Source organism: Antedon bifida, chromosome 8, assembly GCF_963402885.1.
Source record: "Antedon bifida chromosome 8, ecAntBifi1.1, whole genome shotgun sequence".
Taxonomy (NCBI): Eukaryota; Metazoa; Echinodermata; class Crinoidea; order Comatulida; family Antedonidae; genus Antedon; species Antedon bifida.
In genome coordinates this window covers 9,092,809-9,110,055 of record NC_136233.1, presented here as the reverse complement: position 1 = coordinate 9,110,055, position 17,247 = coordinate 9,092,809, and the positions used below count along the sequence as shown (strand labels likewise).

The 17,247-nt window shown below is 31.2% G+C and overlaps 1 protein-coding gene across 2 annotated transcripts; it reads right to left on the bottom strand.

Moving 5' to 3' along the window:
• Positions 1-587: 587 nt before the first annotated feature.
• Positions 588-17,173, bottom strand: LOC144849828 (carbonic anhydrase-related protein-like). 2 transcript variants are annotated; one of them, XM_078706905.1, is made up of 9 exons: positions 16,931-17,173; positions 13,637-13,831; positions 12,993-13,046; positions 12,599-12,723; positions 10,716-10,811; positions 8,489-8,551; positions 4,232-4,283; positions 2,283-2,395; positions 588-1,379 (listed from the first exon to the last, which is right to left on the bottom strand). In XM_078706905.1, the coding sequence occupies exons 1-9, from the start codon at positions 17,130-17,132 to the stop codon at positions 1,245-1,247; spliced, it is 1,035 nt and encodes a 344-aa protein (XP_078563031.1). In that variant the 5' UTR covers positions 17,133-17,173; the 3' UTR covers positions 588-1,244. The 2 variants fall into 2 exon arrangements, with proteins under 2 accessions (XP_078563031.1, XP_078563032.1); XM_078706906.1 differs by lacking the exon at positions 16,931-17,173 and adding an exon at positions 15,561-15,753.
• Positions 17,174-17,247: the final 74 nt, after the last annotated feature.

The window sequence follows — 17,247 nt, the reverse complement described above, 5'->3', positions numbered from 1 at the left end:
TGTAGAGTAAAAATGTTGCCTAATTTAAATTAATGCACGAAAAAAAAATTAAATAGGTCTAGGCCTACATGCACTTAATTTAGATAAAGCTTGTGAAAAAAAAATCTGAATTTCCGAAAATAATATTGATTTTACGATGAAATGTGCAGGTGGCCATTTTTGATTGAATTAAAATAAAGAACGTGTCTGTATGAGCGTGTTAATGATAATGATTTCACTTATAAAAAGATAAAATTTAACCAAAAACCCAGTGCGCTTACAGACAATTTGAATAATTTGTGCTTTAAATTGTTTTCATTGTAAATCATTTTTTTTAACCAATTTTTGGTCAAAGTGAATAACTAATATACGACATTAAAATGCCATATTCAAGATTTTTTCCAACTCAGATCTCTTCACAATCAATCAAAATAATCCGAACTTCTCATTAAATTATGATTAACTATGCGATAACTTTAGACTAATGAAGAAGATGAAGAAAATTATTATATTGTGGTATAAATGTAACATGGTGTAAAATCCCTGTAGACGTCAATAGTAAACTTTGTTCGCATAAAAAATAAACATACAAAAAACAACGATTTTTATATTACATTTAAGACATTTTACTATAGCAAAACACATATAATTAAATACATACAGAAAATTTGATAAAATAATACATATATTTGAGACCATTATAAAATTATATATTTGTTTTAAAAGTACATTTTAAAAACTTTGTGTTGATCATAAAATCACATGACATGTTATTTGTGTACATACATCTAATTATAATAAATAATTCGAAAGTTTGAAATTAATAAGGTTTATAAAAAGTAAATATAAATTTTATATATTTTTTAATAAATCAAATTTTCAATTTCGAAACCTTTAGGCTACAACGCTAATCTGTAAATTCGACAATAATTAACAATTTGTTCAACAAATGCTTAGTTAAAATGTTTTTACAAAATATTTTAAATTTTAAAATTCAAATTGGCTTCCGTGATTGCGATACAAAGTTTAATCTCCGAAAAATCCGGCCTTTGGTTAATTCTCCTAAAATTATATGTTTGTTCTGTTAGAAAAGATACGCTTTTGTAAGCCTAAGTTGGAATTTTATCTTGTTTTTATCCGTTTATGTTGTATAAAATGTTAAGTATTTTGAAAAACTAATTGCACAGCTATATTAGCACATTACCACTTAAATTGTTCTTTTTACTGAAACGACACTTGAGTGTGTAGAGTTCCATATCTCCTTTTCACTGGAACGATGCCTTGACAACTCGTCCGTTTAGTGACTGTGTGGGTCTGTAGTTATCCACGAGGTAGCCATCATCTTCAGAAGACGGCACGTCACCCTTCAAATGAGTCCGCATTCGTCGAAAGTTCTCCAACTGAAAAGTTTAGATATTCTATTATTATAATTTTATTATTATATTATACTGTATTATCAAAAATTTTAAAGATATCTGACATGATGTTTAATCATGAAGTATAGGACAAGACAAGAAGCCAAATAATGGAAATATATTTTCCAGAATTACAATGTTCCAAAGAAGGTCTTATTTAAATATAACTGATAACATGGTACAACTGAGAATATAAAAAAGTTGAAATAGTAGAAAACCAATCATATAATATATTTTAATTAAAATGATTTTAAATTATAAAATACTAAAGCAGTTGGTATAGGAGCTTAGTAACAGTGAAACGCCTTTTGCTGCATTAGGGCCGCTATCTTAATTGATACTAAAACAAATTGCAGTAGACTTAATCAAATTCTTTCTTTAAGTCATGATATGAAAGATCTGGCGAGCGAACTTAAAACAAAGAGATAAGTAGTAGATTTTAGTAGATGACGTCTGAATCAGTATGTTTTAAAAAAGCGCAACTCCGCTGAAACCATTTATTTGAGATTTAAATGCGTCGCATAATCAGCCGTAACCACACTACCTGGTCAAAAATATTATCAGATTTCCTTGTGGAATATTTTTAACTAGGATCTAGTGGAATTTTATATGATGTCATAAACTATTAGATATATTGATTGGGCCAAAAAGTTTCTGGTCAACCGGTGTTAATATGTCCTCACAAGTCCAGGTTGTCGCGGCAACAAATAAATAATCAAATTCAAATATCATTTCAATCTAAATCTTGTGGGATCCCGGGATTAGGAAAATTGCGATCTGTTTTTTTCTGGTCTTATTTGACCAGGTAGTTTTTAGAGAAGCGTACCGTACTAAGCACGAAGGTATTCTGTTAAAACTAATGAATCAATATTCCATGTTAAAGCTTACCTGAGCATGAGACACCGTTAGTGGATACCGAAACAGAATCCACTTTACGTTCTCAAAACAAGGCGGTGTTGTCAGCGATCCCTCATAAGTCCAGAAATCACGGAGTGCGGGATCTTAATAAAAACAATTATTTCAAAGTTAATGTAAGTTATTAATTCTCAAACGCAGTTTTCTTAAAACATAAAACAGAAAAGAACAGTAAAAAAAAATAAAAAAAAGGATCTTTAACTGTCTCAGTTTTATTAGGAAGAAGTCTTTACAACACAACAACATACAAAATAAAAACTGCATTCACATCAGAATATGAATCAGAAAATTCACAAAAATGATCCTTAACTGTCTCTCAATTTTATTAGGAAGAAGTCTTCACAACACAACAACATACAAAATAAAACTGCATTCACACCAGACGGCTTCGTTAAATTCGTTATGATTTTCAAAACGGCGCCGTCTTGTGTCAATGTACCTTTATGCATTGAAAAGAGCAACAAACAAAATATTATAAAATTGGATTAAAGGAAATCAAACCGTTGGTGGCACTTAGTGGTGGATTTATATTGATAAATGGTCATTTACACGTGTTCCGCTTCCGAATGGAACACGGGACCGTTTTGTTAAATAATCGAAAAACGTTAACAGAATTTTTCACACCATAGCATCAACATAAAATTGTAACAACAGGCATAAGCTCTTATAAATCAAAGCGCACGTTTCCTTATCTAAGGTCTTAGTAGTATTCACATTGCTATGTTAAACAAGTGGCAAACTCGCTGTTAACTTAATAGATAAGTGTTATTTAGTTCAAAGAAAGATTAGATATTATCCATCATTTTACACAAACCCATTGAAACATATTCGAATCCATCACATGCCATCTGCATGATGACACGAATTCAGGTGGGTGTCTTCCCACAATACTTAACTTGAATGATAGATACGTCATCATTATCATCAACTTTGTAAACAAACTCCGCCAAACAATATTACCATTTATGATTGATATGGTGTGATTTAATATTTGGATACTATTAGCATCAACACTTTTTCATTTTTTTCACAAGCTTTATCTAAACAAGTTGCAATTTACTTAAGTGTATATATTTCAGTTATATCGGACATAACCTTTTATAAGGTTTTTAATCTCGTAAACTCCCCTTTTCGATAAACTATGACGAGATAATGGCATGGTGCCATTACTCAACTTCATACCCAACTTATTGAAAGGGTTAAAAAGGGGTCCTAACAATTATTTTTGGCCTTAAGTACAATTCATATAAATTAGCTTTAGCAGTTTAAAATTTACCTTCGCTAAAAGTCAGGCGTTATAATCTTGTACTGACATTTGGCAAGAAGCTGTCGAACTCGGACAAGTCACAGTTATCTGCTCCCCTCCCCCCACCCCGATTCGTAGTATTCCTCGTGTGCTCTGAAGCAATGGTCAAATATCAACAATTAAAAAATTCACCCATCCCTACAATAATTAATATATAACAAAGCGACAGAGCGACATTGCTGTCCTTTTAATTCGTTTTGATTACATCCCTTGTATAGTTATGTAAGTAAAAGGCTACTTGTTGTAAGTTTTATACCTGAATAGACGTAAATAAATTATATTGCAGTATATTTTAGTAGAAAATACTCGTGCGATATCTCCACAGTATCATACTGTTAGGCATGTATGCATATTTGATGCCCTGTATCATGGAAGGTGTGAGTGTAGGCCTAAGTGTGTCGCATGTGAGGGTATAAATGTTTTTCACATGACATGATATACTGTAGGCCTATAATAGAATGCTTCTATTAAACTGGAGACTATTAGATACTGTATATCATGACCGAGAATTGGCTATACTATATCACTAATTATTTAAATTATAATGAAAAGTTGCAACATTGTTTTATAATTTAAGCTAAAAATGTAGCAAACAAATAACTCCAATACTCCTTACCTGGTAGTAGACAATTAGGATTAAAGGGAATTTGTAGCGAGTAACTTTTTCCCTGTAAAAAAGATCAAGACATACTGTATTAGTGAAAGATAGATCGGACAATGTACAATTGCATCATGTTTTCGTCAAATTAAAAAAAACACGATAACGATTGACGATAACTAGAAAAATATGCATTTTTTATAAATAAAATCGTTACCGTAGAACAGGATAATCATTTATTTTCCTTTGGTTGATTTGATTTAAAAAAAATTATACAAGACAGCATTTTTCTAATTTCTTTTGGTTTATGTAAGAAAATAGGTCTATCTATTTAGTGTCATTCGTTATCGTTCGTAGCATAAATTCTGATATAATAATATACTAAATTATAATTAACAAAACAACTTTCTATTGATTATGCCTAAATATAGGCATTAGTGGTATAAAACAAGACTTCTGAAAAAAAACCAACAACGATTAGGTTATGATTAAATGCAAGTTTCATTCCGCGATTATTTGTTTGTATTTTCTTTATTTGTTTCTCCACACTTCAACAATGCAACGTAGTTTATTTTTATTTATTTATTTACAATCTCATTCAACAGCGGGAAACCCGCCCCTTACAGAATGGAATAAAATATATATATATAAATATTAAGACCTATACAATACAAAGTTATACAATCTTACTAATTTTATTACAAAAACAATAGATATAATATATATAGATGTAATGAAGAAAGAAAGTGTGGAATAAGGTCAAGTAATAATGAGCTATAGGACTTGACCACCATAAAACAACACGAACTATATGCAATCATAAGAAAAAACAGCATAAAACATTACGTAATGCAACAATATACATTTTAGAAAGGTTTCTGTTTAATAATCATGTATATATTAATTAATGTAAAGATTACGGTACTAAAATAACATTATTATTATAAACTAGTTTTCTAGGTCAATATTTTGATTTTTTGAGGAATGATTTTTTAGTTTAGTTTGTCAAAATTAATAACATCATAAATATTTACAACTCCCTTAATGTTTCTACCTTCTATTGTTTTCAAAATATTTGTTGACAATTCAAAGCGAAGTGTTACTAAAATACTTAACAATACTTATGTATCTTTTTACTTAAGGCGCCGCAGTTGTAAATCATTAATTCTGTATTGACATTTACTCATTAATTATTATTTTTCTATAAATTAATTGAAATTATAATTTAGATTGGAATTTATTACCAAATAGTTTGATATTAAATACATAACACATAATGGAAATGAGTTTATTCATAGAAAACAATTTTAAATGTATAATTTTTCCGAAGAATCTGAGCTAATTTAATATAAACATCCTTCATACGGTAGACAAGTGTACTACACTATCATGCCACATCTAAACTTCCCGCAACATTTTCTTCAAGTATTGTTAATGCAGTGAAGTGGAATTTCCATCATCGTATTGACGAATCAATTGATATCGCTGTGCAGAACAATTAACTTGAATATAAGATGCATATGTTGACAAAAACACTTACAAACGACCGTAACACTATTGAGTAACGCTCGGGTCCACTTATAATATTAATTCATACAACAACGTTCAATGCGAATTCAAATAGATCTTAGTATGATAATGAAATTATCGCAATATTCAAAAGCTATTTATCACACTAAATTGCGGCTACGATGAGTACAGACGGTAAAATTTAATAAAGAAATATTGACGATCCTACCATGTCTCGTACTGATGTCACAGCTTCTGTATACCATGTTTTAATTTAATGGAAATCAACTTAGTGACATTGTTTAACAAGGATTGATTTAGATTGTTGTTTAAACCGAACAGTTTGCGTTCATTGAAACGCAACAGACATTATGTTGAAAACACATTAGGCTTCGTTCGTGGTTCTGTCAAACACAATAGCTAAGAGTTTAACAGAACTAATCTAATATAAAACGTAGTTAATGAAAATATTATCTTGTTTTCGTTTCTCATGAAATTCGATTCCGCGGTCCTTATTGACAAAAGTGTAAATTGGCGACACAAAATCGTACTTGTGTTAGTGTATTTACTTAATGTAGCCAACGATAAAGAGTGTCGAGAAAATTATTCAACGTTATCGACAATAAGGAAATGACAAATATTATAAAAATATGCGTCTTGACTCGATCTCATCACAGAACAATACAACAATAATCGAACATTTACAGTGACGATGTATTAAAACCGAAGACACATGAATTCTATGCTTTGTTCAAGACAAGTAAAATTCATTTCCCTAGAGTAAAAGTATAAACACACGACGAGAGAGTTATTGTCAGATGTCTACCAAAGAATAGACTACGAATCTATAGTAAATACACGAATCGCTAAAACTTAATGAAGATGGATTGATATTTAAAGACTTGACATTTCCTAAGCTTTGAATAAGGGTTAACATATAGTTTGATAAAACTTTGACATAAGCCTAGATCGCAATGTTTTATCTCGTCTAATTTTGTTTTTCTTGTTCTTTAAAAACACATAGATTACTTTTTAACGACTCTAATTACTGTTTATTCTCAATACTTCATATTAGTCATTGAGACTTTCAATACCTATGCAAAAAGCAGGAGAGTAATGTAATAATAAAATGTTACCAAGGTTAATGAGGACTGTTTTAACATTTTTTGAACAATAGAACGCCGTTGAGGAGGAGGTGGGGGTGAGTTCACAGACTAATACACTAACAATTTAAGATTGTACTTGATATCAATATTCTAGTTTGTCAAAAAACTGTTTTTCTAAAAGAATTAGGAGCAAAATGCATTTTCTTAAACCAAATTAAAATTGGTAATAAATGTTTTATCTATACATATCTATCTATTGTTCTTTTAGTTTATAAAGTATCAATTTATTCCCCATTTCAAATTCATTATAAAGTTTATTCATTGTTATTGTTTTCAAAGAATGTACTGCGTTATTTAATGCACATTATCTATTATTGTATACGGAACCAACGGCTTAACGTCTCATCTTAAAACGCGTTGAACATCTACCATGTATTCCAACCCGCTAGTTGGAACAACGGATACAAATTAATAATCTATACAAAATGCAAGAACTTAAACAAGTTCAAAAGAGCTTGTGATAAATTTTACCACATGAAAGTTTTATTCAATGAACGACGTCTCATCTAAGTAGAATACTGCCCTAAAACATTCAATACAATGTTATAGACGTGCTCATTAAAAAGTGCTCGCAGTTATAATTTCCTATTTGTACCGAAAGTACTTAAACACTCATACATCCATCTCAGTTTCTGATACAATAATTGCCTAATAGACAACATAATACAATGAGAATGTAAGATGATGAAATTTAATAAATGAGTTTTTAAACATAAAATCTAAGGTGTACGGCTGCTTATTTTCATTATGGTTGTTTCGAACAAACATTGGACAGGTAAATTTTGAGAATCAATATCGAATGAAAGAGAGTTTTAGTCATTTTGAATGACCGATTTGTACGGAGCACAGAGCAATAGTAACTTTTCGTATACTTTTTTCAAGTCATAGTATTGCTGTTTCAGTTCCACGTAATATCTCTACCAATTTGGAAACATTTATGTAAAATTAAAGATTTAAAAGACTGTACAAAACTACATTATGATGATGTTTAAATAATTTATTTATATGATAATAATAATATATTTTATTATAAATGGCCTCCGTATATTGTGTATAGTAATGTAGAAAAAATTCTTGTATTTCGGAATTTTTATTTTTTTCTGCAATTTAGATTGATTTTATACATGAAAATTCACTTAGTGATAACAACAGTGATACGAATAAAATTTAAAGATGTTTTCTTGGGCAGACGAAAAAACATCAACAACAATAAGATCATTTGTAGTGTGAACTGATCAAATATAAGAAATAAAAACAGGTTTGTATTTATGTAGTAGTAGTAGTAGTAGTAGTAGTAGTAATAGTAATAGTAGTAGTAGTAGTAATAGTAGTAGTAGTAGTAGTAGTAGTAGTAATAGTAGTAGTAGTGTAGTAGTAGTAATAGTAGTAGTAGTGTAGTAATAGTAGTAGTAGTAGTAGTAGTAGTAGTAGTAGTAGTAGTAGTAGTAGTAGTAGTAGTAGTAGTAGTAGTAGTAGCATCAATGGAACAGAAATAGGCCTATTAACAGTCGGTTACTTAGCTGTCTTAATGGAAAGTAATCTTCCTGTTGATAGAAATGCATATAACTGATTTTTATTTGCTTTAATCCATTGTACTTACTTTATATTGCACAGCCTCTAAATTATCTGTTAACATTCGGAGTCCAGCGTTTTCTCGACCAATCTAAAATTAGTAAACGTTGGTAAAATGTTACTCTTATTGTATTCGATAGAGAAGTGAAGTATGAACAGTATATTAAAAACAAAAAAACAAAACGACAATTGACTGAATTGACTTATTTAACATATTTACATGGTAGTATGTTACTAATACTGTATAAAAACATGGAGGAAATATACAGTATATTTCCTCCATGATATAAATGAGTTTACTTTAGTATTTTTATATAAGGTTTTATACAATAAATGATTTAATATTAACTTGTTTTATTGACTTGTTAGGTAATATATTATTATTACTAATACCTTGTAAATAAATAATAATATTGTTACATTTGTATTTTAGATAATTTTTAGATAATAAAATTACTTTATTGTTAAATGCTGTATAACATTCTATATCAAATAGTATATAGGTTTAATGACCGAATGGTCAATGACTCGATTTGGCACAAAAATATGCATTCCATATAATTTTACAAGGTTAGCCTAAGACATCATATCCAAGGTAGCCTAGGCGAGCTTAATTAAATGCAACTCGCAGAGGCTGGCGATCGTGTTCAGTTACGCTGAAATCCTGTAACCGCTGTCTATTTTTCAGACGGCCTACAATTTGACGTGAAACATTCGCAACTTTTACCCTTTGACAGTAATCATACTGGTTGGAATTTAGGCCTAGGCATCGCTATGGCATTGTAAATACTTACTATTGTTTTGCTTATTAAATTTGAAATGACAGAGATAGGGCTGAAGTATTAGTAAGCGTAACAGTGTTTTTGAAAATAAATGTCTTCATATATTTTGTTTGATCTATTAATCTTGACGGCATGGTTCTAATCGAAAGGAATCACATTGTTAATTTATACTAAGGCGATAAAGATCGGCGAGAACTAGATAAATATGCATCCTTTCTACATAAAACAAAAGAAATAGAAAAAATTTATGTTGCCTTTGATGGAAATACAATTATACTCTAATGATTATAAACGTTATCATTCCAGTAGCTATAAATGTGCCTTTACTCAGTGTTGTAAAACACTTAGAGCCCTGGTCCTAACACGATTTATTCAATCAATATTTTAATTTGAAAAGTGGGAAGGAAAGGATAATGTATCAATGTACATGATAGAATGGAGTATTCGAATAAAAGTGGGATGAGCCGCACAAAATACACAAAAGTAATGTTATTAAGGGCTTTAGTTTGAGGCTAAACATTTGTTTTTCTTCACTGTGTTTAGTTTTGAAAGATGAAAAATAAATATTTACCGATAAAAATCTAAAAAAATATACATACATTCAAGTAGGCCTACTTCTAATTTTGTTTTTAAAATATTCCAAATCTTCTGGCCCCACTTTATTTTGTACAATTAAAGAAAATTAGCAAACAAAGTTCGCCAGCGGTTTTTAGTCTAATTTGATATCGGTTAATAGAACTTATATAACCTACTGGAAACATTTCCTACACAGACAGTGCGTACATAATTCAATTTCAACATATAGGCCTACTATACAATTTCTTATATAATTATATCTGTTTTATGTTCTGTAGGCCAATAAGTCACCATGATAAAGGACAACTATCTGGACAATTTAAGATTGAATTTAAAAATGTTTTGACATAAATATGCTGTTATAGCTGGTTCGTGAAATGTGTGAACCTTATCCCTTCCTATCTACGCAACCATTATGGTAGCTAGCAATTTCAGACAATTCTAACACTCAGTAGAGTACATCATGGAGGCATGTATGTATATCGCCCATGTAGGCCTATTAGCCTACACCTTCGAAATGAATATGATAGATGTGATATTATGGGTGTTAGGTGAGGCGCTCGTGAAATACAGTACTTTGGACGCGAGTCACATAGATAAAAGTGTTTTCTTTATTAGTATAATGTTCAGATTGTATTATATTATAATGGCTCCTGAAATAAAGAAGAATTTCAAACGTGGTTCGCACGATCAGGTTATTCTGTATTTTGACGCATTTTACTATATTATACAGTAAATCAAATTTTGCAAGTCGGTGGTAAGTAAAGTTTCCACTAGTCTACCACTGCAAAGCGACTCAAAAATAACGTGTGCTCCACCTTAAAAACTTGATTATATTTCTTTTATCAGTCGTATAGGCTATAGATTACCGGTTGAAATGCATAATCAATTACTTGCCTGAATAAAAAGAGCAACTATGCAAATCCCATCCGGCTTGCCCATTGCTTCTTCTAGACTCGTGTACAAAGTACTATTCCAATGCACCAGATGAAGCTGTAGAAATGAATAGAATCATTTATAAATGACTATACACATTAGTAAGTTACTTATTGCTTTTGGATGAAATCAGAATATTTTACAATGTTAGTAAAATTCTAGTTTTGTCTGTTAAAAAAAAAATACCATTTATCACAAATGAAAAGATAATTTATTCGAAAAATTGCATGGATTAACCTTCCGTGGTAATTGTTGAATAGTCTTATAGCTAAGCCTATAGTATGCATGAGCAAAACTTATCTGTTAGATAGTCTATCTAACATTTTTCTCCATTTTAAGTGTATAATTACATCATCACATACAGTATTTGTCAAAGAGTTGAATAGATATAAGATACATAATTAGAACAAAATGCAGTGTTCGGAACAATATTGTACTTGTAGAAAAATTGGTTGTCTTTTATTCAATGGATATTACTTGTAAACTAATTAATGGAGCAGTTCTCATGTTTTTCTTCACGAAACTACGAATTCCTCTCCGTCCGATTACTGCAACCCGGAGAAGATGTATTGTTGCCGCACTACTTAATAACAAGTATTCGGTCTATTGATTGTGAGAACCGTAACGAGTACAATACGCATTGTAACCACTACAACACGGTTTGTTTTTATTATTGAAATCATCGAATGTCCCTACACAAACTTATCACTGCCAACATTGTATTAATAGTCTGTAGTAGTACTCTTGTGAATGTCAGCACGTTTTATATTTTGTCTTGGTTACGCTATTGTTTGAGAAAACTCGTTTTACAGGTGTTAACAATTTAAACAGTAGTTATTGTCTTCTTCGCATCTGTGCATACTTTGGAACATCGCAACACAAATGAATGATCAATCAATTGTAATTAATTTTTGTGATATGAAAATCTAAAATAATACATCGTCAACATTGACAACGGTTAGGTCCTACTAGTATACGGCCTAATCAAATATTTTTTCTCATTCGATTATTTAGATAGGTATTGTTAATGAAATATATTAAATTTAACCAAACTTAGCGTTGTCAGTATGAATAAAGACCGTTGTGATAATTCGGTATCGATTTTGGACGGACAAATGATTATCAATCATGTGTTTAATTGTTTATCAAATCATAATACGTTATTAAGCAAGTAGGATCCAGATGTCAATTTATGAGGATTTTCACAAAACGACTGTCAATATTCTTGACAAGTGTTTAAATATATTTAGTGAAACAATTGTCACACCGTTCATCATCGTTTACTCTGAGAAAACACAAAACGAACACGTTTAATTAAAAATCATTGGATTAGGCCTTCACCAATCGTCAATGGTGTTGAACAAACGATTTACGTTATTTTAATATATTCATTACCGATAAAACATTCCGATTTTCAAAAAACTTCAATGTTTCATATTACAGATGAACGTAACTGTTTTCAACAAAATTAGAAAAAGAAAATGAATGGTGGTTTAAATGGATCGAATGGTGATTCTTAAGTACAAAAAATATATTTAATAATGTTATTATTTTTCTTCTTAATAAAAAAACATTTTTCTACACGAATAATATTGTAGGAATACGCATCACGTGTGCTGCGTGATAATTATCTATACCATTGTCTCAAATAACCTTTCCGCGATAATGTTGATAATGCATTTACACAGAGGGCGATATAACAGCATTCTTACACCAATGTCAGTTTGTTACAAATATATTACACGGAAATTTTTTTTTTTTTAATGTGGTACATATTACACTATAGATGGCGCTATTGTCTTATTTTAATTCATCAGACACCACGCTCAACCTTTTTTTCTTACCTCCATTGGATAAGCCTTATAGTTTACTGTATGCTCCGAGCCTCTTTCGTCATCTTTTCCCCAGTGAAAACAAAATTCAGTCAGCTCAAAATCATACCCTTCTGGCAAAGGACCACCAGTCATGACTAATAAAATAAAAACAAAATGTTTTTAGATAAAAAACAAGATTCCCTAAAGTATTCAATGAAATGTCAAATTTGAGGCGCGTAGCCATATACAATATCATTATCAGCAATTATTGAATGTGCTTGTTTGCACAAACGCTGTACCACTATCAGGATTTGAATGCGCGCGTACAAATGCTGTACCATTATTATCAGCACTTAATCGGGCTTCTAATGTTTTCATTGTTGACATAAAATTGAAGTTGTGATTTTATTTCTTCGAATCATACCTGAGCGGGGAAATGTTTCTTCTTTGCCATCACGTGATGTTGATATTGTTGGATCTTTAAAACAAAGTAAAAGCACATTGATACCAGTAAAATGATAAAGGTAATAAATAAGCCCTCTTAACAGGCCCTACCGCTCATATATGTTTGGCGTAGGAGGATTTGAAATAATTTGTTAAGTTTATTGATGAGATCGAAATAGAATTTCAGTCCCAGAGAGTTTGAGAGAATGCATCTTGCCTATTATAAAGTCGGCCAGAAACAAAGTATTGTGAGAAAACACACCCAGCATACTTAATTATAATTAGTATTAGTTACGTTGGGTAACGTCTTTGACAAATGTAGGGGCCTACTATGTATAATTGTTTTGGGTCTTTACATTTATCAGTAAATGTGGTAGGCATACTAAAGTACATTTTTTTGTAACTATATAACGTATAGTGGATGACTGTTATTAAAATACAAGTTTATTGGACCAACAACTTGTCTCCTCCTCAACAGCAAGTCTTTCTTAACTAACCCACGTGGTCTCTCTTTCCCAGAGCGCCCTCTATCATAGGAGAGTGACATTCTATTTTCTATGTACAGTATAGGGTTACATTATTTTGTTTATAATAGTCAGTTTATTTATCGTTGGTTTTACTTACCTAATTTGTATCTTAGTGAAATTTGCACTGTATGGCCTGTGTTTGTTATGTCACACTCTCTGCATAGCATATAATTTGCATTTAATTGATTGTGATTTAAAGATTCATAGTAGGGAGTGTCACGTGAGTTGATGTTGATCGGCGATTGGCAGTCTCCATTTGCTTCTGGGAAATGTAAACCCCATTCTGATGTACCTAAGATTAATAAGTGTAATAATAGATTAATTATAGCGATTGATTCTACTTTAAAAATACTTCGGAGTTTATTAAAGCAGTAGCAGGAATATGTTTGTCTAGTTATTGATTGTTTATTTCACGTTGTTAGTATTCCTTTACCAGCGCCACCAACGGGAGTTGGTGTAACAAGCCATATGTGCAAAAATGTTATTTTTAACAAATACGATGACGAATTGCTGTCTTAGACCAAGACTACAGCGGCAACGTAATCCTACTACTTCTAAAGATCGAGACATTTAAAGATAGCTGATTTTTCCTAAAAACTGAATCTAAACCTACTTTAAACAATCTCTCTAAAAAATACTCAATAGTTGTACAAGTTTAATTCTATACCATTCAGCCAAATAATTGACTTGCAGAAAACATAACAAATGATGGATTGTTTTACGTTAGAAGGATTGGTGATGGGATGAAGTTTATAATGCTAGGTGGGATATAGTAATAGGTAATACTAATAGTGAAAGAAGAGGTTGTGATGGAAAGTATGGCTAGGGTGTTGATAGGCGCACAGTGATGATAGGAGTAATCGAATAGTGTGATCGTGATGATAGTAATGATAAATATGATGTGTTAATGGAAGTAATAGTAATGGTGATGGTAATTCGGGTGATGCCGGTGGTGATGGTGAAAAAAAAATCTCAATTGGTTCGGTTCACAATTTATGATTGTACTAATCTTACAATGCATCGTAAATTTTCTAATTACACAATAAAATATTCCATATTACTAATCCGTTTATATACATCTTGACCAGAATTGTGGTGATAATAACGATGGCGACATTTAGATATTTTTGAAGATATAGACTGGAATAGATTAGTTTGGTTATTAATATACCCGCCAAGCGCGTTTGACGAATAACTAATTACGGTGTGTAAAACACCACGGTTGTCATAGCAACGCTTCATTATAAATTCATTATAAATTCAAGTACACCGTAAAATTCAACGAAGCAGACATAAACAACGAGTTGTAATTAAGGAATACTGCCTCATTGTTTTTTCATTCGTTATCTTTATGAAATAATTATTGTTATTTTAAGGAGGGAAAATAAAGGATATTGTTTAAAGATATATATTATTAAGCATTGCCTAATCTCATAGAAATTCATGGTATTTAGTTAATGAAGACAATGTATACGATAGTATAACTATACTACGGCATGGGGTCATGTGTTTTTAGTGAAGTTTGGTGGCTGTAGATGAAGGTGGATGGGTGGTGAATTTTAATGATGGGTGACTGGTTTACGCTATAATTAATTATAATAATAACTGTCCCATCTCCCACCTCTAGATTGCCAGACAAACGAAAAAAATACAAAATAATATAGTTAAGCAATTAAAAACTGAACGGGATGACAAAATACAAACGAAGAGAAACCATGGCATTACGAGTATAAATAAAATAAATACATTTAGATTTAGCTAGGCCTGGAATAATATGGATGGAACCTCCATATGTAATAAACCTCCATATGGAATAAACCCCCATATTAATTAAATATATTGGCTAAATCCCATATTGCAGACTTAACTCAACAACATTAAGTGAAATCATTCTTATCAGCGTTAGGCTATAATGCGATATTGAACAGCCGGTTCGTGTCACACGTATCGCAGAGAAAAATCACTTTTGAACTAGGCAGACGTAGGCTTTCTAAAGCTAAATTATAAACACATATACATACCGTCATTATGATAAAACCATTCGAGTTCTGTCTCTTCACTCAGTTCTGTCGCCATATTTAGAATAAACACAATTTACGTTCGAGATGGGCTTCGTACAATTAGCTATGCACCGCCGCCGGTTATATAAATAATAAGGCAGCGACAGTTCGTATAGGCTATAGTATTACAGCAATAACAAATGCTCCGTGGATACAAGTAAGATATTAATAAATCGCTGTTCTCTAATAGTACGGCTATTTGTAATGTTGTCTATAAAATCAGTGAACACATTATGAGGCTATAATGAATTGCCTTTAGGTTATCATGTCAATTTGTAATGTTAGTAACAATAGGCAGATGTAATTAAAATGTCTTTATCTGATTGAAAGCAACTAAAAGGTTTTGTCTTTTTAACAAAAGGATTTAATATCGGAGATGAACTACAAAAGATACGGCTCAGTGGCCAACTGTCAATGACTTATCTGCGCATGTACATTAGGAACGTACATTGATTGCATCCTCTAATTAAAGACTAATTAGAAAAAAACTACTACTCTACAAATTATGAGTTCGGTTTAAAAAGTTAAAGGATAACTCCGGGTCGAAAAGAATATGTTGTTTGTTATAAAAAATAAACCGTTGCAACCATATAACACACTTATTTTACCGAAAGTGATGAAGCAGAATGAACATCCTGAAAAGTCTCCCTTTCAAGTGATGCTACATGACTTTTTCCTAGTGTTAAACAAAATTTAACCGGTTAATATTTAAAACATATAAGTAACATTACGAGAAAGTCCTAGAGCACCAATTTTAAATAAAAAAAGCTATAGGTTACGACACTCGTGCTTCAATGCTGTTGAAAAGGTTGTAAGGGTTTATATTTTATACATCGAACAACCCCCAAAACAATATAAAATTGTAAACCCGGAGCTACACTCTACCGTGGCCTCTTTGTATAATTATTATTCAGGCACAATAACGAAAAATTATATTTCAAGTACTCGTCTTCATCAAATTTTAGAGCCACAAGACTTTTTTTTAAAGTTAATATTGTGTAATGTGAAATTTCCCTTTTGGCCTTTTGTAAAAAAATCCCCAATTCAGCTTTTTTTTTGGTTGCTACAGATCATTGTTTTGATGTTTTATAATCAATTGAAATAAAGATACCGAGATCTATACTACGTTTACAGATGCTACGAAGGCCTAAAACTAACATAACTATATCCAAATACTATACTATGGTATTACTTAATTTATCCTACACGCTTCCCACGCAAAATAAGCCAAACAAGGTTGCCTGAATACGTTGAGGCGGCCATCGTAACTGTGTTCGTTGTCTACTACAGTACTAGTCATAAAAAGTCTAGGCTTAGGAATTCATACTTACACATATACACGAACGCTTTATCGGGGATTATAATAGGAAAATCAACGGTACAACTTTCACGCAAAAACCGTTTTGTCCATGTACACGATTTGCACCAGGCTCTAATGTAGCGTCTCCTTCGCCTCAGAACTTTCTGCACATACTTATTTGACTTTTTAATGTTATCTTTTGATAACAAAACAGTATTCGTAACAGTAAACATTGCAATGTCTTAAATGAACAACGACTGAACTACGGTATGTATTCAGAAGAATCAAAGCGCTGGCCGGTGCGAAGATGATTTGCATAATATGCAGGTGAAAGAGAGAAACGGGAAT

Excerpts from the sequence above, each read along its gene's own strand:
- LOC144849828 (XM_078706905.1), bottom strand. The coding sequence starts at position 17,132 with ATGTTTACTGTTACGAATACTGTTTTGTTATCAAAAGATAACATTAAA. Across the intron at positions 13,832-16,930 it reads TAAAGCGTTCGTGTATATGT|GTACATCAGAATGGGGTTTA; the intron begins GTAAGTATGAAT and ends TATTAATCTTAG. Across the intron at positions 10,812-12,598 it reads ATAAGGCTTATCCAATGGAG|CTTCATCTGGTGCATTGGAA; the intron begins GTAAGAAAAAAA and ends TCATTTCTACAG.